The sequence below is a fragment of the Opisthocomus hoazin genome, chromosome 1, assembly GCF_030867145.1.
Source record: "Opisthocomus hoazin isolate bOpiHoa1 chromosome 1, bOpiHoa1.hap1, whole genome shotgun sequence".
Lineage (NCBI taxonomy): Eukaryota > Metazoa > Chordata > Aves > Opisthocomiformes > Opisthocomidae > Opisthocomus > Opisthocomus hoazin.
In genome coordinates this window covers 62,289,513-62,312,626 of record NC_134414.1, presented here as the reverse complement: position 1 = coordinate 62,312,626, position 23,114 = coordinate 62,289,513, and the positions used below count along the sequence as shown (strand labels likewise).

Sequence of the window (23,114 nt, the reverse complement as noted above, 5' to 3'; positions counted from 1 at the left end):
TGAGTTTTTCTTAGTTTAAGTTATCTAAGCATCACTGTGGTTACACCTTCACCTGAGGATAGAGAAGGACTCTTCAGTTCTGTACCCTGGCTGTGTGTTGACTGCGCCACGTTTCCCTCTCTTGGGAGAAACCCCTGTACATGGAAAGAAGTCACGTTGTACTCCAGTAGCTGGCATTTAGTTGCCACCTATATGGCTTATAGATCTGGAGTTTCCATGGTGGATTTTTATATGAGGTACACAGGCTAGCCATCATTCCAACTGTACTTTGGAAGAATCATCTTTCTCATGTTTTGTGTAACAGCGTAGACCTGTAGTGTCTGAGGGCTTCCTCTTGAAGCTTTGGATCGGATCCCTGTTAGAGGAACAGCATGGTTTTATTTCAGCTTCAGTTCTTCCTTCTCCCCCCCTCCCCGTAATTCTGTCAGCTGAAACAGGTCTATTTCTTATAAAATATTTATTATTACTTGGAGTTCAGGAACACATAGTTCCATATGATGTTTAGTCATCAGCTTCTATTAAAAATTAAAAAAATGATTAACAGCTTTGCTGTTTTGAATATTTAGTTAATGCATCAATTTCAGTGTTACAGTAAGGAGTGTTAAGGGGATATTAGGTTCATTCTGTTTGTTTGCAATTTTCAATTTTTTTTTTTTCCAGAAACCACTCACAATCTGTTGAAAAAGCAGAAAAACATAAGTATTTATCCTAAGAAGTTCACTTAGTCTCCACCAGCTATATCATTTCTCTAATTTAACTGTCTAAACTCCAGCTATATAATTTGTCCAATTTAACATGCAATTCTTAAGATATATAAAGTGATTTATGAAAGATATCATGGTTAAAAAAAATAATGTAATGAGCTGTAGTTGAATTTAAAAAAAAGGAAACAAAATGAAACAAAACCGCTCTACATTCTAGGCTGGATCAAAGGAAACTTAAATCATCTGCCTTTTTTTAAGATTACTGATTTTCCCTAAGAAGTGATACAAATGAGCTCAATTAAGCTCAGCTAAGTTATGTAAGATTAATACTTGCTGAGGAATCTAAACAGTAGTGTTTATTTCATTTAGTTGTTACAAGCCGTAGGCTTAGAGTACAACAGCTAAAGTATGTTTGGCAGGCTGTACCAAGGTCTTTGATATTACTTTTACCGATATCAGTAGTGTCAAATTGCTATCAGAACTCAAGCAACTAGTTGACGGGATGGAATTTTGCTAAGAGGCATTGCAGGATATTCTCCATCCTCGGATACTAGTCATATCCTCTCCTCTTAAACTGTGAGATGAACTGTTTTCTTTGAGGCACAGGCCTGTACATTATAATAGAAGTTTGGGGAGAAATAGAAGATTTTGAAGTTACAGCATATTCTACACCTCAATGCTTATTTGCTTCTCTCGTAGTAGCATTTAATACACATGCAAGCAATTTAGTTTTACTTTATGTAAATGCCCAGCTTTTAAAATAAGCTTCTGTTTTTCCCCCCAATGCTGCTTCTAACAAGGATCATTATTTTGAAGCAGTCACACTTGTAAATCAATTTTTTATTAATAAATTACTATAAATATTAGGAAGATGAGAACTGATACACTCAGCAACAGTCTGAGCACTATTTATTATTGGAACTTTGATTCTGTGATGTTTGTAGGAAAACAGGTATTCCAAGGTAAGCTCCATTTGTTGAATGCTTTTTTTCTCTACATGGAAGATTATAGTTTATTTTTTATTGATATTTATTTGTATTTATATTTATATTAAAAATATGTAGGTGTTTTGAAATGTTTTAAAGCTGTGACATAAATAGTTTTCTGGACGTGTTTAGGTTTGTACAGCAATTATCTAACAATTAAGTAGTTATTGTTAAATATGTAATAGTGCTGTCAGTATGCAAGACATTTTGCTTGGATTTAAAAAGGAAGTTGTGCCTACTTCAGTACTTTTTGAACAAAACACAAAATCCATGTTGGTTGTCTTAAGGGAGTTCATAAATCATGATCCCAGTTCTTCCAAACCCCAGGTCACATTCAAAACCTTACTCACGTGATCGCTCATTTGAAATGTGCATCTGTTACATAAATAAAATTACAACATGATGAATTTCATACGCACAGAGACAGAGAAAGGATGAGAGGTCCTGTATAAGATTCAGCACACTGATTTAAAATTAGAGAATGGTATGATGACCTCAGTTTTCTGTCAGAGAGATACCTACCTAAAAACAAGTGAATATGCTAGTCTGTAAGTAGCTGTTGAGCACCTAGTTGGGTGACTAGGAGTTGAAATTAAGTACTCTGTCAGCAAAAGGAATAGTAGGAAGCATACAAAGATGTGAATGTAGAAACAGGTAAATTGGATCTTGAGATCAACGTTAAGTGTCCACGATAACTAATGGTGACTATCACTATTTTCACTACATTGTTCGTACTGAGACAGAAATTCATCACACTGAGTGCTGTGCAGAGTAAAACAATTGGCACTCAGTAAAGATGGAGACGGCAGTGAGGGATCCACGGAACAGACTTAGGGAGACAAAGTGATGTTATTAAATTTACAGCCAAACCACACACTTTGAGAATATTGTAAAGACTTTGGAAAATCGTTGGCAGAGCTGCAGAGCTAGCTACAGAATTCATAACAGATTTTGAGGTAACTGAGTGAATAACAGAGAAAATTTTGAATGTGTAAAAACTGAGTGCAAAAATGGGAACACTGTGGCAGCTGCTGCCATTTCTCCTATCAGCAGTTTGTGTTCGGCTCTAGTTTTACTATTTTAGAGCTTTTTAATGGCACACTTTACTTAAAATGGAGATCTGCACCCTTTTATGTTGAGTACTGTACATCCCTGTAATAAAAAGACAGGTCTTGGCTGAGTGTTCCTGTATGCAATATTTTAAAAGTGTGAAAATGAAACTAATTCGGAGAGTAGAAAAGTCAAGATAATACTGAACATTATTTTGTACGAGAATCAGCCATCTCTATGAAACCTAGTAATTACAGGCAGTTTTCACAGAAATGCATTAAATGGAAATTTCAGATAACTGTATAAAAAACTGTCATTTTTAGATAAGTAGAATGAAACAAATTGAAATAAGATTTAAATAGTTCTGTTTTCTTGGGGAGGGTGGGGGGTGTGTGGAATCAAGCCCAAGGGGTAGCAGATTACTTTCTTAAACCAATTTTTTGTATGCTTAGCCTTAGCAAGAGGAAGCCACATAATGCTGTTGAAAGACAGAAAGGATCAAAAGAAAAATACATGGGCTATCGAGGTACAAAAGCTTTAAAATTTGAGAATTATTTTATTACTCTGTATCACAGAGTCACAGCAACAGTTTTCGTACTTGTTACTCAGTGGACTGCAGTACAGTTTTGAGATGCCTGAATGGCTTTAAACTGATGTTCTGCAGGGCAAATGTTCAGGTGGTTCCTTGCACAGCCATGTCTTTAGGGGTACAGTTGCCAAAGACAACCAGGGGAAAGCCAGTCTTTACTATCTCAGCACTGTGGTGAAGCTTTCCCTAGACTTTTTAAAGCAGATTTATTTTAAAAGTACATTTAATGCTGTCACACAGCATTTTCTAAGATGTCTTCCGTATTTGAAATATAAAATTTTGTTTAAATTTGAATGTAATATATACCTATATAATACATAATAATGTATTCGTCTCTAGGTTGCTGCATTTTTTCATTGGTTGATAAAATTTCCTGTGAAATTCCAGATTAAAAAGTGAGGGCTACCACTGTGGGCAATGTCTAGTGATGAATAAAACTCAGAAAGTTTCTGAAGCTAAGAGATAATTAGGTGCTAGTGAAGAAATTTTGTTTCTACAAATATCAGCAATCCTAAACCTTATACTCTAATTAAACACAATCAATAATGCGTGTTTTAATGAGCCAGTACATTTACGTGGGTTTTTCCTCTCCTCACAGCCATGAAGGAACAGATTCTGTAGCTGACCTGACAGATGTTATCGTGGTATTAAACAACTTCAGAAGCAAAATTATCAAAGTTCAAGTACGTAAAGAGAAACCCTTTTTGTCTGCAGTATTTCCTTATATGAAATATGACTCATGCTTACATGTCTTAGGCTATATTTAATTGGAAAATGTATACTGAAATATATAATTTAGATTTTGTATAATCAAATAGAGAAGGGTGTGCAAATTAATGTAGTTAATTTGATCCAATCAGGTTATACTAATTGCATGGGAGATTAAATAAATAGCTGTTAAAATAATACATCCATGTGCGTAGCATAGATAGGATTTATCTCATCCAGTTTAAGGCATCTAAGAGTATAGTCTAGGTGCCTTAAACTCCCTCTCTGCTTAGTAGAATGACAATCCAAAGGACTTAGGCAGGCATTTAAACCAAGGGGATGACCACCTTTTGCGACATCCAGTTCTCTCCTGTGACTGGGGAGGGATTTTACATGATGTCCAGATACCGGAGCGGGAGTTAAAATTAAGTGCATTGAATTCTACCCTAAGCTTCTAAATTTGTGTAAATGTAATTACGTTACTTTCATTCATAAAGATGTATCAAAAAGAGATAATGAAACACAAGTTGTATTAAGGAGAAAGAACCTTATAGTATTACATGTTTTCCACTATTTTGTAAATAACATTTTGTGTAGGTGTCCTTGGTACATTGTATCCTAATTTTAGACATTGAGAAAAAGAGAGAATGATGTAAACACAAGTACAAAAGGAATTTTTTAAATCACATACATATATAAATCTCTTCCCTGGTCCTGTAACTGAAAGTGTCTGGAACCTGGAGAATATGTGTAACTCTCTGGAGTGTAATGAGCCTACCTTTAACTACAGAGAAGGGGTAAAAGGATGCCATTTGAGTCAAAATAGGAAAATTACTCTATGTGAAAGATGGTACATGTTAAGCTTATAACTGGAATGCGTAAGCTCTATCATTCAGTTGAGCTGTAGAATCACTTCAGTGATACCTAGGATATGGCTTCAGAAGCATTAGCTAAAAAGACACATCATTTGGTGTGAACAGAAATCTGTAAGCATTGGCTTGACAGTATAAACATGTGAAATTCATGTGGTTAGAATTGAATATGTTCAAACATTTAGTGGTTTAGAAGCTATTTGGGCTTCAAAAACATTACGTTTGTTTTAGTCAAGGAAATTAAGATCAGCAAACAAAATTAATTTGGAGCCTTTATTAAGTCTCTGGGTAAGACAGCAGAAATTGTTTAACTTGGACAGGAGAGCTTATGTTTCAGCGACATATTTGTCTTTTTTTCCTTGTGAAAGGCTGATGAGAATCACAGTTTCCCTTCAGGCAAGTTCCGTGCGTGGTGTGACACCCCACTACCTGTCTTCTGACAGCTAATGGCTGGGTCACAAACTCATGAGGGTAGGAGATGAGATATGATTCCCTGCACTTCTAGTTACTGTTTGCATAAAGAAGTACAAAGAGCTTGAAAGTACCGTTTGATTTATTAATCACCATTGAATTTTTTGTAATTGATTACTTTTCTTCTTATTACAGTAAGTTCTGTACATAGTTTAAAAGTATGAAATGACATTTTTACTGTTCAGTTTAATGCAGTTCAGTATTTTACTGAAATAGAAATTGGTAAGATGTTGGTCCAGCTCTAGCCAGTCAGTACACCGTAGTTAGATATCACAACTGAAGTAGTAATTGTTATCAGCTAACTTCACAAATTACACAAATGCATTTATTTTAATGACTAGGTACAGAAAAAGCCAGATAAAATGAATGAAGATCTCCTTACTGATGGAACAACAGGAAAAAAAGGAAATCAGGAATCAGTTACAAGGTAATGCCTAATTTGCTTATATTTTTACCATGCTAGGACATGTTTATTATTACTAATAGCAAGTAAGTGTTTCTTACTTGATAGTGATACAAGTATGTAAAAAGGCTCCTTAAGGGATTTATAATATAAACAAAAGGGAAGAAAACACAAGTTCAATGTCTTGTACTTCTCATTATTTCCTTTTTAATCCCTCCTTTGCATTTCTAGTTCCTGTTCATTTTCTTCATTGGCATTGTTTTTATTTTGTTGTGGCAGGGAATCAATCTCAATGTGAAAATCTCAGCCAGTAATGTGGTACTCAGATGTATCAATCTGAATGTCAAAAGGCAGACTATGATGCTGCTTGTCTGCTGCTAGACATAATTTATGAAAACTCAAGAAGTGTTTTTGTATTTGTCAAAACACCTTTTACTTAAATTTTTTTCTGTAAATAATTGTAATAAACGTCTCAAGCTTTACATTTGGGGATAATAACATTGTAGTATGCCTAATTTGCCGTATACCATTGTAAAATTTTGTTTTCTGTTGCTCATAATGTTGCTCTTAATTGTGTTGTCTGTGGATGGTGTGTGGTTCAGGCTGATTTTAAAAAAATTTTAATTTAGTTTTTATTAATAAGATACAAATTCCTATGAAATTGTTACATCATTTTTGAGAATGAGATAAGGGCAAAAAGTTTTTTATCTTTGCTTAGAAAAATAATTTTAGAGGTTTTTTTAATAGACTAGTATATGTGTACTAATAGATAATTTTTTAATAGAGTAGTATATCAGTAGTGTATAACATGGGGTGTTGTATCAGTTTCCAAGACTTGTTAATTGTCCTTTTGAGAGCATTTCAGTTAGATTATGTTTGACCAGGGTAATTTAGAAACAGTGGCCTGGATGCCTTCCAAGCATTCTTTCCTTGTAACATTTCAGAGACCTTTTTCACAAGAAACATCTCAAAAAGATAATGTTCTCAAGCGTGAACATTCAGGTGCTGGCAAAAGGTACTCACTGAATTCCCAATTATTTGATTTCTTAATGCCAAAGAAGAATGAGCTTGGGTCTTTAATCTGGAATGCCAGTAACACAATAAATTCATCCACTCTTTCAAGGTAATGATAATTCCTCTTCTGGATCTTCAAGGCTGTTGTGGGTGGTAGTTAATCTGCAGTACATTGTTTCTGTACTGAACTTCATCCACTTCATAGAAAACACTCATGTTTGCTCTTGGGAAGTCTGATTTCCAGCACAGGTTTTGTTTCTGCAGTATGCTACCAAATGTGAAACTGTCATGGCTGTATAATTGCAAAGGCAAAGAACTGAAGGTAATGCCTCCTGAAATAACCAATTCAGGGCTAATGACTTGACTGCGTAAACAACTTTGTCCAAGTAATCACAGATCTCTTTGCCCTGAAAGAAGAATGAAATTGCAGTAGCTTTTTCCATAAGTACCTTTAAGCATTCAAGGTTTACCATTGAGGTAAAGTCTGATTCATCCATTGTTCAGGAGAACATCTTTGCACTATAATTCTGCTAGTAAGAAAGGGATAATGTCAGTATGAGGGATTTAAGGAGAGTGGCTTTTTCATCACTATTTTTTCCATACCTTAAATACTTTCTTGCCCCGAACAGCACCTGTGAGACACAAAAACGATTTTCTTCTATTTTCAGTACCCTTGGCAATGGTTATCAGTCACAAAGACTGTTAGAAGATAAAGAAAAGGCATAGCAGTTCTACTTCATGTAGTAAACAGGTGACGCCAAGTAATTCTCAGCACACACATTTCTTGGTAGAACCAGGACTGGCTTCTGTTTCAGCTTTATCATCTCTCCTGACAAGGCCTCTTGTATCTCAAGTACCTGAACACTTTATTGAGTCTCTGTTGCTGATTTTGTGTTTATCACTCTTTATCGACAGATGATTTTACTGTTACACTATTGACTAGATTCAGAAAGCCTTCCAGACTACTATCCTACAACTCTCAAAAATTTCTTCCTGAAGCCACGGGTCACAGAAGTGGACCCACATTTCTGCACAAAGGTGGCCTCTTTTGCAGAATGATATTTTTTTAAGACGATGAAAAATTCCTTCAGGCTTCCCACTTCTGATTGTCTGCATCAAAGGATGTATGTGCAGTGCTCAAAATCTTAGCTCTCTCTAAGAAGGTTACAAGGCCAGAGACCTCACAATCTTCCAGATCTAGCCTTTTTGGTGTATCAGGCTCAGAGCTTGGCTGGGCTGCTGAAGCCCCTCACCCAACAAAGTTCATTTGCTTTTACCATTGATTCAAGGTTGTGGCTCAGGGGCATGATTTGAGTCCTGCTGTTTGTCTGTCAGCTTCTTGCTATCTTGGAACTTGTCAAATATCCTCCCTCTTCGATATCCCAGAATGAAAAGTATATCCTGGCAGCACACTGTTCATTACAGGAATCCACGTGTGCTCTGACATGGGACACGTGTGCATACCATGTTGCCCAAGTCCTATCATAACTGAACTGTCCTTCTCCAGTTGACTGCTTTTCCACAGGTTAACCCATGGCTTCAAAGCAGCTTGTTCAGTTTGGAAGATCTGTGCCTTCTGTGAAGCTTTGCATGATCAATATTTTCTAGATCCTTGTGTCAAAACCTGATTTTGTTTTTTCACATCTGTCTGTGTTGTCACATGTGGTGATGGTTGCATTATAAAGAGCTTGACATTCTTTCAGTTCTGCTATCACTGAGAATAAGAAACAGGACAAAAAGTCGGAGAGAAAGAAGGCGGACTGCTTGGGACTGTGAACTGCGGTCTGTGTAGCCTGTGAGAACTCAGGGCTAGTTGTGGGGTTGTCTTCTTTGAGGATGCCACACCAAGCAGTCAGTGCTGCTCCGCTAATGTCCCTTTCTTTTTTGCATTTGCTGTAGTCCTGATCAGGTACAACTGTGCCATCTCCTCTTACCATTGCTGAGTGAAAAGAACGTGGGTTTCTCAAAAGATTATTCACAATGCTTACACACATTGCAGCCTTCTGAGATTTCAGCTTTGTATTAGTGGAGTGATGTGAATTCTTTTAAATGTGTTGGAGATCTGAGACTTGTCTCATTTGTTCTTAAAGATTATGAGGGATATTTATTTTTATACTTTTTAAAGTATATTTTTAAAAGGGATCTATCCAGAAGAAAAATTAATAGGAGTGACTCACACAATCCAAGTGTGTGAGGAATGACTCACCTCAAGAAAAGACTCTTGAGGTGAATCTCCAACAGTACCAAGCCATACTGTAAGCAGTTTGGCCAAGGCAGCCTTTGCAGTGCCGAGATGTGTGAAGCAGTGCTCTGAGGGAGACTGCAGCCACTATCCCCTAGCTGTGTGTGCTGGAAGGCATCTGTGATTAAAAAACAATCCTGGCAGACTTTGGTATTCAAAGCAAGCAAAGAAGGCTCTGCAGCAGAAACGGAAAACCTCTGGACCACGTACCTCAAAGCTATAGGGTAGCTTATAGGGAGAGCAGTTGAATGAATTTAAGGAAGAATTAAGCAAGTATTGTGAAAAACACTCGGGAAATCCCATCACCACAGACCACTAAATGTTAGAAGAGTATTCTGGGAAAGACTGCTACTCCTCAGCCTTGTCATTTGCTGTTGGTAAGGTACTGGGCTAAATATGTGGTTTGGCCTGGTGTGGCCATCTTTATGTGATGTTCAGTCTGTATTTTAGAGTATATATTCAGCTCAACCACCGATGGGGCTGTGCAGACATCCCTCGCCTCAAGAATATGCATTGGTTCTTCTGATTTAGAAGGCACATGGATGAAGCTTGAAAAATAACTGTTGCTGGTTTTAAAATTAGTCAGTTTGTAAGGTATTCTGGCTCTGTGTATTTCTGAGTTTTTTCTTTGATAAAACATGGAGTTTTTGCCAAATTTGGGTTCTGTTTGATTGAAAATACTGGAGACTGCAGTTGTGCCATCATTTATCCTGAGTGACTGGGTGTGTGTGAAGTGTTGCTCCCAAAAGATTTTGCTGTCATAGGCATGTGCAGTGGGACTAGAATGTAAGTGTATTCAGTTACTGCAGGATGAGTATTTCTTTTGTGTATTTTCTTACTTTTGATTCTTTATGAGTTTAATGGTAATGTAGTTGTATTTTCTTTCTGCTGAATGTTTACTTTATGTAATAATTTGGGGTTTTTTCCTTAGATTTTCAGAAGAAATTCCAACAGAAGAGAAGGAGAAGAAAAGTGATATTCTTAACATTTTTTCAGTTGCTTCAGGCCACTTATATGAACGTTTCTTAAGGTAAGAAAAGGTGAAAGTGAAACAAGAATTTCATAGTGGTGCTGCAAACGTTCATCCTAAAACTAAGCAGCTTAAAGAAACTGACTTTTTTAATCAAAGTGTAAAGAATAAATTGTGAAAACATAGAAAAGTTGTGTACAGCGAGGACTAAATTCATCTTTGAGAACAAAGTGATTCAGTGTACAGATGTTCAAAAATGCTGTTACTCTCTGAAGAAAAATGTTCTCCATGTCTTTCATGAGTGCATGTGTGAAGTGTGAACATAAAAGGTGAAGTTCAGCATCTGTTTGTAAAGACATAACAGAAGTGACTTCATTAGAGTTGTGTCCATTTATATCCAAACTATGTATACTACTGCGTGGACATGTGGCCTAACTTACCTCAATGTTCATTCCATGAGCAATGATAGCTTTTAAGGAGTTCTTACAGTATGGCCTAATGTGTTCACAGCCATCTCTGTTACTTGTCTCATTTGAGTACTTGTCTACAGGTGTCAGACTTAGTGATTTTCCTATCCTGAAATGGAATTTCACAATTCTTTTATGCATAGAAAGTAGTAGTTTGTCTGTATTGATTTTTATTTGTTAATTGTCTGATGCAGTTTGAACATCTGCATTTCTTTCCTTCAACCTACAACAACCTATAGGGAAACACTTGTCTATTTTAAAGAAGAAAAAAAAAAATTTAAGACGCCCTACATGCTGCTTTACCTTATTTTAAAGTTTATTATTTCTTGATTTTTAAGGCAGACTTGACTTCTTGTAAGGTTGTAAGGCATTGCTTATCTGTCTGGTTACACCAAACAAATGCCACAATAGTGAAAAAAAATTGCATCCAAAATAGTGATCCTTGAAGTTATCAGGGGTTTTCTGAAGAAGATCTAAACTTGAACTATGCTTTCTCTTTCCCACTGTTTTTATTTTCAGCAACCTATTAAACTCAACCAATATATTTCTAAAATAAGTTATCTCAGTAGCCAAGTGAATGTAAGGTATTAATTGTTATTCTAATTTTGTCAGGCACCTCTCAGAATAAAACTTGTTAGCAGATCCACTTTTGAAATTGTTCCTTCTAATATTGCCTGGCCAATGGGGGTCAAACAAGTCCATCTCAAAGAGGTCTTCAACACACGTTCTTTAAAGCTTTTTATTAGAAATAGACAGAAATTTCTGCATAAACTAGGTTAAAGAAAATTATACTTAGAAAGTTTTAGCACCTTTTAGGTGCAGTTGAAATTTAATGACCTGTGTGTATTTGTTTGTTTATTATAGACTTATATTTCCACAGAATTATGATGCTTTCTGTCCTACGTCATACAAAAACACCAGTTAAATTTTGGTTTCTGAAAAACTATCTCTCCCCAACATTTAAGGTAGGAGAAATGTCTCCCTTTTATTATTTTTTCTTTAAAAATTAAAATAGTTTTTAAAAAAAATTTACAATTGCGTAATTAAATAATTAAAATTAAATTTTCACTGTTGGAAATTATCTCTGAATGCATTAAATACCAATAGTTTTAAAAGTCTCATGTGTAAGGTTGTTCTTTTCTGGAACCCAAAGCTCGGTGATATATTATGATAATTTATTCTCTCCTGATAGTCTTCAAGAGTGTGAAAGAAATGCTTTTTATATTTGTGTAGCTGAGGATACTGCTAGAACTAAAGAAACATTTTAAAATAATAAATTATGTAGTCAGTAAGGCAAACACAGCTGCAACTGTGCTGCAACATTCCCTCTTTTTCCTTTTGAGTCCTTGTGTGTCACATACATGTGCAACTAACATTTTTTTTTGGTCCTTCTTCTAGGATGTTATTCCTCACATGGCTAAAAAGTATGGTTTCAAATATGAGTTAGTACAGTATAAGTGGCCCCGCTGGCTTTATCAACAGACAGAAAAACAAAGAATTATCTGGGGCTACAAAATTCTTTTTTTGGATGTTCTTTTCCCTTTGGCTGTGGATAAAATAATATTTGTCGATGCTGACCAGGTAAGAAAAAACAATGCTATATAAATGCACAAGGAATTAGTTTTGGCTTACGTTGATCCAGATTCATCGTGGCCATTTTATTCAGACATTAATCTCGTAAGACCGTTGCAGTTGTACCAGCAGAACCAGTGGTGTTGCAGAATGCGAAATGCAATAATTTCACTTGTGTTTAGTCGTGTAGAAATTAAGAGTCTCACCACACTGAGACGCCCTAAATTACCTGTGGAGAGAGAAGGAATGTGTGATCCTAAAGGTGCGTTTCACCTAAGGCGTATTTGAGTGTTTCAGTCCCCGGGCTGATCGTGAAAGGATTTCTCTACTATGAACGGAGCCTGAGGTGATTAGTTTAGACCATTTGAACAACTTCTAGACAGCTGAAATTTTTCAAGATTAATCCTGTCTCTGTTTTTCTTAAATTTGTATGCAGTCATTCACTCAGAAATTAATATTATGTAGTATACTGAAGGGTAACATGCTGTCTCAAGCAGGTGAGACATTGAAGAGTCCATCACATGGATATTAAAAAACTCAGAGCAAATATTATGTATTTGGGTGCTTTTCAAAGGCTCGATAATAAATTAAGTGTAGATGTAGCAATGCAGACTGCAACTTTCTGCAATTTCATCTGGATACAGTAGTAATACTGGTTGTCTGTCCTAACTGCTGTAAGGATTTCTCCATACTCTGAGACAGCTAAAACTTTTTTTTTACCACTGATAAATTAGATTAGTGGGGTTTGATGGAAGAATGATTGATTGGTAAATAAAGTACATTTGTAAAATGTCTTTATAACCTATTTTTAAAAGTACTTTACTAGTAGATACAAAGATTTCTCAAATGATGCAATAATTTTGGAATGCCCAAATTATGTAACAAACAGGAAAAATTTTTTAGAAGGGAGATGCTCCGTAGATTTTGGAAGTTATACTCCTGCATGAAGGAATTTAATATTGGGCAACCAGAAACACTGGTTTATGAATTAAAAATACTTCGCTTAATTTATGTAATTTACTTGTTTAAATGTGTTACACAGATGGCCACAGAATAAACACGTGTTTTTTTTTTCTTGAACGATAGTTTAGTAAATATCATTCCAGTGGAATACTTAGTCTATACTCCACTGCTGTAGTGTCTCAGCTATTTTTTAAAATTAAAATTAAACTTTGGGAAGCTTGCTGCAAAACTACCCTCATATGCACAACTTAAAAATAGTCTTAAATTATAAAAATAAATATATTTTTATTTAGATTGTGAGAAGTGACCTAAAAGAACTCAGAGATCTAGATCTAAATGGAGCTCCCTATGGATACACACCTTTCTGTGACAGCCGTAAAGAAATGGATGGGTACCGTTTCTGGAAATCAGGATACTGGGCATCACATCTTGGGAAAAGGAAATACCATATTAGGTAGGATAACGCCTTACATATTTTTGTGCAGTTTGTGAATTTGATTAAAATCTGGATCTTGGTGTTGATCACTGAGGCATTCAAAAGCAATTGCCCTGTAGTCATTCTCAGTAAGAGATTAATAAGGCATGAATTCTGATGACATACTGATTTAACTTTTTTATTGTAGCTTCAGACACTTAATTAAACAAATATTCTTTTGGAATGGGAATGGTTTTTGGTTTCTTGTTACTTTTATTAATATTACCAGAAAGAAGGTGAAATTCCACGAATCTTAATTTATTTTTTTTTTCCATCTTTGCAGTGCCTTATATGTTGTAGATCTTAAGAAGTTCAGAAAGATTGCAGCAGGAGATAGGCTTCGGGGCCAGTACCAAGCTCTTAGTCAAGATCCAAACAGTCTGTCAAACCTAGATCAGGTATATGTGGCTTTAAGCAATTTGGGTGTTGTTTTCTTTATCTTTCTCAATATGCATGGAGTTATTTTGTATCTCAGTGATGTATATGTTATACAATTCTGAAACTATATGCCCTTTACTGCTGTTTTAGCACATTTTCAGGTGTGCATATGAGCACAGTTCAGAAAACTGGACACTGAATCATGATGACTTTAAATAATTGTTAAATATGAAAAAATGAGGAAAAAACAGCATAGAGGGCTGCTGTCCTTTATTTGTAGTTGTTCTATGTGCATTTGTGTTTTTCTAATGATAATCCTGTGTTCTCATAATGGTAATTATAATCTTATTTGTCAAGCGCTTTTTCCTCTTTCTTCTTTTTTTCCACTAATGTAAATTTAATTTTTATAAGCTAACTGCTAATGCAGTCTAGTGCTGTACATGATCACCCTGGGGTGACTGTAGTCTTCATTTATTAATTTCCACCAGTTTTTAAAGCTAGGTAGGGTAAGTCAGGGTGCAAGTCACAAGCATGTAGGCAGATCCCAGATGTACAGAATTACTTAAATTTATTATTTCCTTCTGTAGCAGAGGTTCTTTAACTCAGTAGAAGACTGATAAGACAGCTCGTCTGATTTCTGCCCGAGTAAATAATACTTTTTCTGTATTTCTCTCTTTGGGTGAACTTCAGAGGCTTCATAAGTGAGATTGTCCCTGCTTTTGTAATTTTCCTTGTGGAGTTAGTAAAGCACAAAAGGGATGCTTTACTGCCTGTAGCAGTAAAGGGATCCCACAGTAGCACAGCCCACCTCTCAGTGCCTGCATTCCATCCCCTGACTCTGCAAGTGAGTTTCTCTCTCTTGCATAAGTACATTATTGCCACTTGCATTCTTTCCAGAAATAAAACTAAAAATTGAAAATAGCAGTTCTGATGATACTGGGTAAAGACAAGTGGAAATAGAGCTACCCTACACCCTCGAACTAGGCTGGACACAGGGAGCTGGAGCAGCCTTACGCTGTAGCTGTTAAGAGCGAAAGACTGATTCAACAGCAACAGGCAGATTTTACCTCTCTTTTCTGGACAATAGAATGAATTAAAAAATATAAAAACATTGCCTCTTAATAAAAGAATTAGTCTTACATTCCTTTCTGCTGATTTTTATTCTTTAAGTAAAGAACAAGATGGTTAATTATCTATTTTTTAATTCATTGCTATTAGTATAAGTATCCTGTAGTATAAGCCCTGTATCGCACGCTTAGAGAGTCCTGATGTGACATAGCTGTGTATTTTTCAAACATAGTCTTACCCATACGTACCAGGTGTCTTTCAGAAAGAGCTTAAAGTGTCAGAAGCTGGTTACAGGGCTTCCGTCATAATGCTGCTTTTCAGAAATAGTAATTAGTAATTTCATCTAATGGTCTCAAAATATTAGTAATGTATATCTTTCCATTTCAAGATTCTTATATTTGCAGTTACAGCGTTAATACACGATAGCAGCATATATCTCTCATAAGTCTGTTGGATCAAATCGAAAGCTGCTTAAGCGTCAGCTACCCTTCCCTCAGCACATCAGCGCTGAGAGCAGACCTTAAGGTAGCTAAATAGTGGCAGAATGGAATTGGAATCACTTTGGAAAGGGAAATATTTCAAAGTATTATTTTTGTAGTAATCTGCTTTCTGACTATTGATAGGAATCACTTTCTGTCATCATTGCTACTACTTACACCAAATACAGCATCATTCCTAGAAATACAAACCACAGTGCAATATATTTCACAAGAGTCCTGGGGAGCTTTTATCTACTGATAAGGATGCATTATGATATTTTTTTTTAATTTGAATTTTTATTTTAAATATCTAACTGGAGTGCTCACTGCCCTTCTCAAAGAAGCAGCAACCTCAGCTCTTTGCTAATCTGCCAGCACTGCTGCCTTCACGGGTGGTAGTTAAGGTTATGCTAATATAAACCACAAAATAGAAGTACAGAGAGTGGAAAAAAGTAATTTTAAATGTCAAGGAGAGTGAGTAAAGAACTCCTAGGGAGAAAAATTACACAGGATAAAAACTGGACTTCCAATACAGCTTATTTAATTGCACTTTTTAAAGAGAAGCATGGAAATGTCAATGTATAGATGACAAAACAAGTATTTGACAAATACTTATACTAATAGCAATGAATTAAAAAATAGATAATTAACCATCTTGTTCTTTACTTAAAGAATAAAAATCAGCAGAAAGGAATGTAAGACTAATTCTTTTATTAAGAGGCAATGTTTTTATATTTTTTAATTGAGGTTTTACTTTCTAATAAAGATGCTGCTGTAGAGGAGCCCCCCTTTAAAATTGTGTAGGTTATCTGACAAAATGTGAAAACAGTCGTATTGTAAATCAAATTGAAGAAAAACTTTTAAACCTTGTTTGTGAAAGTCTAGAATACTTTCAGCAGTTTACATATTTTGAATAAACAAGAATTTTGGCACTGACAGTAAAAACAACCTGTTCTTAGCCTTGTTCATTTTTTTTCTGATTAATTAATATTTCCTCTTTGATCTTCTAGATCTGTTTTAGTGTTTTTGAGGATAGGTCACTTTCTTCTGAAAGGGATAAGCAACTTTTTCTTTAGTTTTACTTTATTTTTTACTTTTTTTAGTTATTCTTTACTTTTTCTTTAGTTACTGTAGTAACTCAGGAATTGTGATTTAATTTCGAAGGACAGTGAGGCACAAGAGAAAACCGATCTCTTTTCTCTTGAAATTGGAATGGTGATAAACCATTTATTTTATCTTCCAAAAATCCATGGAAATGAAGTTTTATTAAAAAATAAAGCATTTAAATTAATGTTTTATATCTTGACTGTCAGTATACTTCTATTTGATGTAATTTTCCTGTACTAATGTCTACATTTGAATTAAATTATATGCCTTTCATAATGCAGCTATATGTGCTATTTTATTCTGTCACATTTAGCAATGTGAACTGGCAAATTGAGATGTGACTAATGCTTATTTGAGTACTGACATTTATTTTTTAAATATAATGTAGCGGTTGCACGTGTGAAGGAGCTTACGAATGGGTCTACCAATGACATCTGTTAATTTTATCTGTGGCCAGAGTACATGCAGCGTATGAAAGCCTGAGGTTTTTCTCATTTGTAAATGCCGTTCCCTACATTCAGCAAGATATTGGTTCAGAATTTTCATGATGACAGTATTTGGCAATATAGTGAAGGTTAAAAAAAAAGGAGAGATTTTACGGGAAGTAAGGAAGATAGCCAGAATAGCAGTTTAATAGCTTTTCCTTTTTATGCTCATGTTTCTGGAATCCACTTTCCTGGAAGACATCTAAATTTAATTCAGTGGCATGATTCTGGATTATATCATTTTGAGAGCTTTTATGCAAATTTGAGGAATGGAAAGATGGTTAAGTTTTGTTTTAATAACTTCACATGGTCTAATTCTGCTTAGTAGTATTCATAGTATGACATGCAGTATCTGAACCACAAGTATCAGACAGTAGTATTGCTTATGTCAGGCTAAGGAAGGACAGACGTAAGTACAAGAAAAAATTGCTTGAGAAATGCGAGGTGGAATTGGCCATCAAAATGAGCATGACTAAGCTTCTGAAAAAGAACTAGGTGAGCACTTAGAAGGAAATGTAAGAACAAGGAAACGTAAGAACAATTTGCAGAAATGGTAATAGGCGAAGATATTCTACTTTAAAGTAGTTGCCTGATAACCACTTACATTAAATTCAGTGCTAATTTATGGTTTTACAAATTTTGTACAGGATCTTCCCAATAATATGATTCATCAAGTAGCTATAAAGTCTCTCCCTCAGGAATGGCTTTGGTGTGAAACCTGGTGTGATGACGAATCCAAGAAAAAGGCTAAAACAATAGACTTGGTGAGTTGATTTTGAGCTAAATTAGTTTCATCGATTAAAAGCTTTGCTGTAGTTTCAGTGGCTTTTGAGATAACGTGTATGTGATGTCACGGAGGCAGCCTTGCTGGAAGGCACCGGAACACTGCTTCCCTTCCCCTACAATACAGCAACTTTTCTGCTTCCTCCGAGACCTCTCCTGCTTGCTCTGTGCCAAATTTGCTTATGTTAAAGCTGAAAACTATACCCCAAAATTAAATGCAGTTATCTGTAACTGGAGAGAATTGGGGTTTTCCCATGTATTTGCCTTACCTTTTTCCCATATTCAGCCAGGCTGGTGGAACTTGGATGAAGTACTGTTAACTGTCGGGGTATTGTGTGCTGCTGTTGTGCTTCCTACAGAGGAGGTTCCTCCAGAACCCGCTGTGTAGGACACTTAATATTATCATGGTTTTCTCTGTCCGTCTCACCACCATAAACGGGAGGTAAAGCAGAGCTTAAAAAGTGTAATGCTGAGGAGACGATCCATATTTTGAAAGAAGAAAGCGTCTGTCTTTGGGAACGGAAGCACAGAGAGAAAATGTTCTTCTCTGTCATGACCCCCATTCCATTTCTCCCCCTTCTCATTTTTTTGACAACCCACACACACTGTAAGTGATACTTCAGAGGTGTAACTCTGAAGAATAACAGACAGTCGGAATCTGGTGTGAATATTCAGCACGTAAATAGTTTTGTTTTCTTTGTGTCTTTATGGCTGTTAAAATAAGCTTTTTTGTGCACTAAAGACGGGTGCTCTATGTTCAAGACAGATTGAAATGAAGTTTCGAGACCTTCTTTCAATCCCCATTATCATGTATCGCTTTTTATTATGATTTCCACTTATTTTATGGAAGCAATCAATACATTTTCTAGACAACACTAGAGGAAGCATCACAAACTTAATAAAAAACCATATCAGATTCAATTTCAATATGCTAATGTACATCTTCTATCTGACTGTGTAACTTTTGTCTAAATCTTAGTAGTCTTGTGCTAGCCCTGTCTCTGTCATCCATACAGTCAGGAGCACATGGGAAAATAGAAGTATTTACAATAAAAGGTTTGAGATATTTAAATAGGGTTTACTTACAATTTGTTTTGTGTGATTTTTTTGATGTCAGTGTGACTGACCTTGCACGCTGTCCTTCAATGAAATTGTAAATGCTGACAAAACGATTTTAGGCGAGTTCCTTGGGAAGGTGATATTTTCACATTTGCTTTGTTGACATCTAGCATGTTTTAAACCTTTCAGTGCAACAATCCCCAGACCAAAGAACCAAAATTAAAGGCTGCTGCCCGGATCGTTCCGGAATGGGTTGACTATGACTCTGAGATACGAAAGTTAATACAGCAAATTGAAAAAGAGAAGAAAAATCTAATGTCGTTCTTTCAGAAAGGTAATTTACATGCCTATTGATCAGTTAGCTTTTCAAAATTAAATATTAATATAGTCGAAATTAAGATCGGGTCAGTAGGCACAAGTATTGTATTTGTGTGATTTTCCCTGCTCTTACAGAAATTGTGTGGGTTTTAAGAGTTGTGGGATGCTTCTTTACATTGGAGTTACACTAAAAGGATAAAATGTTTTGTTTCATGGCAGAATCTAAGAGAAAATTTAGTGGTGTCCTGTTCTTGGACCTCAAGCACAACCAGCTGTTCCGCATCATTTGAGCCACAAATATTAAATAAAGCACATTAGCTTAGACCTCATTAGAGAATCTAAAGCCAATGTCTATTAAGCAGTAGGTAACTGAGTCTCTACTAATTTGTCTCCGCGTCTCTCACTCTGGGCTTATCTACGCGGGGCCTTTTTGCACCAGACTAAATGGTGGTTTAGTTTGCAAATAGATTTTGGTTTATTTTTTTACTAAAATTGTTGAAACCTAGTTAGTTAAATAGTACAAGACCAAAAAACACCCTTATGGGGCTTCCAGTAAGACTTGACTTCTTGGAGTAATGTGAAATAAAAAAAATAAAGGTGATCTTAGCTCTCAAGGTTAAAAAAAAAACTTAGCCGATAAGTATTTATTTAAAATTCTTGAGTCAGGGAACAAATTCACTTTTTCTTATAAAAAATTCTTAGTAGCTTTTATTCTTTGTGAAAGCTTATGGTCAACTTTTAGCAAGGTTCTACAAATGAAGTTCATGTTGCTGAACTGACTGACTAGCAGCAAAATAGAAAGTAAAGGGCTTTCTCCACATTTTACCAACCTAGTCATTAAGTCTTTATATGACTGTTTTTTTGTAATTCTTTTTTTCCTTTGGTTACAGGTCTTAAGCATGATGAACTTTAGCACAGCCTGTAACCAGCAATGGCGACAGCTCAAGAGTCTTCTGCGAAAGACTGAATGGAGGTTACAAGTGTTAACACTGGCACTATTTGTAATGTTCTTTAATGAAGTCAAATATTTTATAACTTATAGTGTTATTTAAAACCTTTTAAAATTAAATACAAAACCAGGAGAAAAATCCACAGGTACTTGATTTTTTTTTTTTTAACCAGTGTTGAGTAGCTTTCCTAATTTCTTTGGTTTCTTTTCCTTTACTAAAAGACAGTTTGCCCAGAGGATTTTAGAATATAAAGAACAATATCTTCAACTCTTCAAAGATATATTGTGTCACTGTAGGAGAGGACACACACATTAAGTATCTACATGAAAACAGTTTTGTGCATACTACCTGCATTAAGCTAATGTACTTAAATATAAAGAATTTTGGTTCTATGTCCATAGTTTTGTCCCTGGAGGAATGCTGTGGTCACAAGAAAAAAAATCTCAGTGTAGCTAAGAAGACATAAAAAAATAGCTTGTGTAATGTAGACCATGCAAATCTAAGTCAACCTGGAAGCTTACTAAAGCAAGGAATGTCACTTTTCATTATTATGCCGGATTGCTGCACTCACTGATATTAGAAAATAATTTTTGATTCTTGGGCTCCTTTTGGTCACTTAAATAGTATGTCATAAAATTCCATCATGATATTTGCTTAAGGTGATTTTCCAAGCAGCATACATTGCATCAGAAGGTCAGTACCTGAAATCTCTTTTCCACGGAGTTTTGATTATCACCATCCTGTTTAGAACTGAAAATAAAATATTAAAATACCTGAGTAATTTTGATTATCAATCAGTGGTGTCTCCTGTAATTTTCTAAATATGTACTCACAAAATTGTGGCTTTAATGGGCTACAGACATTTTGATCCCACAACAATTGCAGTGAAAAGTTCTTGCAATACACATACTTGAAAATAGGGAATTTATTTCTTAAACTGAAATCTAGTGCCTTGAATACATACTCTGTTGTTTAGGCTGTGCTGGTTTCTAAATAGATTGGGTACAACCACAAATTCTTACAAGAACAGCTTAATGCAGTCTTTCAGTCTAAATGCTTGAAATTATGAGAAGGTAATTTGCACTGAGTGAATCCATTAGTTGCATAACAGTTCCATACCAGCAAATGAGAGAATAAATAATAAGAAAAATTAAGCCTATGTTGTATGTACTGTCATTGTCGTCAGGTGTTGGTTATTTAAAATTTCTTACTGTAAAAGCAAGTATTTAAAATCATGCTTTGCTGGTATTTTTCAAGTCTTAATAATATGAGACATGAACTTTTTTTTACAGCTTTTTGTATTTTTCGTTGTATTACCTGGATGCTTTTTGAACAGCTTTAACATGTCACATACAGATTTTAAAATGTCTGTTGTGGGCATTTTCTTTGTATGAAGTACCCAACAAAGTATTTCCTGGGCAACCCAATAGCAACAGTCAGTAAATCCTATTATCGGTTCTCTTTAGCTGTTCCGTTTCACTGCAGCATCTGTTACGTTATGCTTCTTCTCTAACATCATTACTTAAGGGTATCAGGCAGCAAGTCGAACATATCTGAACGCAGAACTTTTTTAAATTGGTATTTTTATACCATGTAGATGGACTCAGAATTGACTTAGCAGATGTATATGCAGCACCGTTACTACCCGTTCAATGCATGACAAGGAAACAACCGACACTCCGTATCAGAGGGAAAAAACCACCATTATTCAACTGCTTGCTGCCTTTCCCCCCCCCCCCTTTTTTTTCAAGCTTATGCTTCCACGCTGATGCTTTACTCTGCAGGAGTGTTTCACATTGATGTGCCTTGGAATTTCCTGCTGAAACGTACTTTAAGCCAGAAGTTAAAGGTTCTTTATCTTTAAGAAACTTTAGTTCTCTTTAATTATGATTATCTGTGTGGGAAACTTCTGTTATGCAGTCTAAAAAGTGGGTAATTTATGCACTGATTTCTGGTTCATTGTATCTGTAGCATCCTGTTCTTTTTAAAACTGGATCACTTCTGCAGGCTTTAAAAAAGAAATCTCTATTAAAATACTATTTATTTCCTCGAGATTACTTAAATTATTAGAATATAATTTTTAGAAATGTAATTTGCTGGAGATATTTTGAAGATTTAAAAGGTTTCATGCCATTTTGTGCAGTGTTATGTATATATTTGTAAAAAATGTTCTACAGCATTTCTTTTTGCTGCATAATACTTGCGAGGAAAGCTCTTTCCAGCAAATATATTCACTACCTTTCAAAGACCTCTTTAAAGCAGCACTTTGAATTATTAGCATATCATTACATCTGTAATACCAAACCAATGGATTGTGTATGTTGTACAAAATATTAAAAGGGGCCACTGCAGAAGAATAATAATGATGATTTTCTGTTCTCCTATTTTGTATTGTACATTAACCACTAAATACTTAGTTAATAGATCCAGGGCAAAAAAATGGCAGCAAGTCCTCAAGTGTCTTCAGTCTGAAGGAAGCGGCTGTGCTGGGAAGCAGCAGCAGCGTTCGGAACTGGGATCTGCTCTAGGGGGAGAGCTCAGGGATGCAGGGCGCGCTTGTTTCTGGCTTCCCGTCGGTGGGCTCTGCCCTGTGACTGGCAAGAAAACGCAGCCTGGAGTAGAGGAGCGTTACCGAAACCTGCTTTGAATCCGTGAATAAGCAAAGTAATGTTTGAACTGTTAAGAGTTCATACGATTTATATTCAAATTACTACTATGGTGTCTTTTCTAGGTCTTACTCTTCTTAATACCAACTTGTAGGTTTAACAGAAAATGAAGACATTAACAGAAAAACAGACATTATGCAGTATTGTTGACAAACCAGAGCTTTAGTATTAAAAGGAACCTTACTGAGCACCATTTTCAACCTTTTTCCTAAATCAAGCGCTTGCCTTCACACTGAGACTTCATAGAATCATAGAAGACCAGGTTGGAAGGGACCTCAAGGATCACCTGGTCCAACCTTTCGTGGCAAAAGCGTGGTCTAGACAAGATGGCCCAG

General features: G+C 35.6%; 1 protein-coding gene across 3 annotated transcripts in view; it reads left to right on the top strand.

Annotated features, from left to right (window-relative positions):
• Window positions 1–22,451, top strand: part of UGGT2 (UDP-glucose glycoprotein glucosyltransferase 2) — a 90,820-nt gene extending 68,369 nt beyond the window's left edge. For all 3 annotated transcript variants that reach the window (XM_075423863.1, XM_075423873.1, XM_075423882.1), the window contains 10 exons: window positions 3,928–4,012; window positions 5,722–5,807; window positions 9,971–10,069; window positions 11,357–11,441; window positions 11,875–12,057; window positions 13,305–13,465; window positions 13,770–13,884; window positions 17,651–17,767; window positions 19,035–19,179; window positions 20,054–22,451. In XM_075423863.1, the coding sequence (XP_075279978.1) occupies window positions 3,928–4,012; window positions 5,722–5,807; window positions 9,971–10,069; window positions 11,357–11,441; window positions 11,875–12,057; window positions 13,305–13,465; window positions 13,770–13,884; window positions 17,651–17,767; window positions 19,035–19,179; window positions 20,054–20,076 (1,099 nt within the window). In that variant the 3' untranslated portion in view covers window positions 20,077–22,451. The remainder of the gene's footprint in view (window positions 1–3,927; window positions 4,013–5,721; window positions 5,808–9,970; window positions 10,070–11,356; window positions 11,442–11,874; window positions 12,058–13,304; window positions 13,466–13,769; window positions 13,885–17,650; window positions 17,768–19,034; window positions 19,180–20,053) is intronic.
• The last annotated feature ends 663 nt before the right edge of the window (window positions 22,452–23,114 follow it).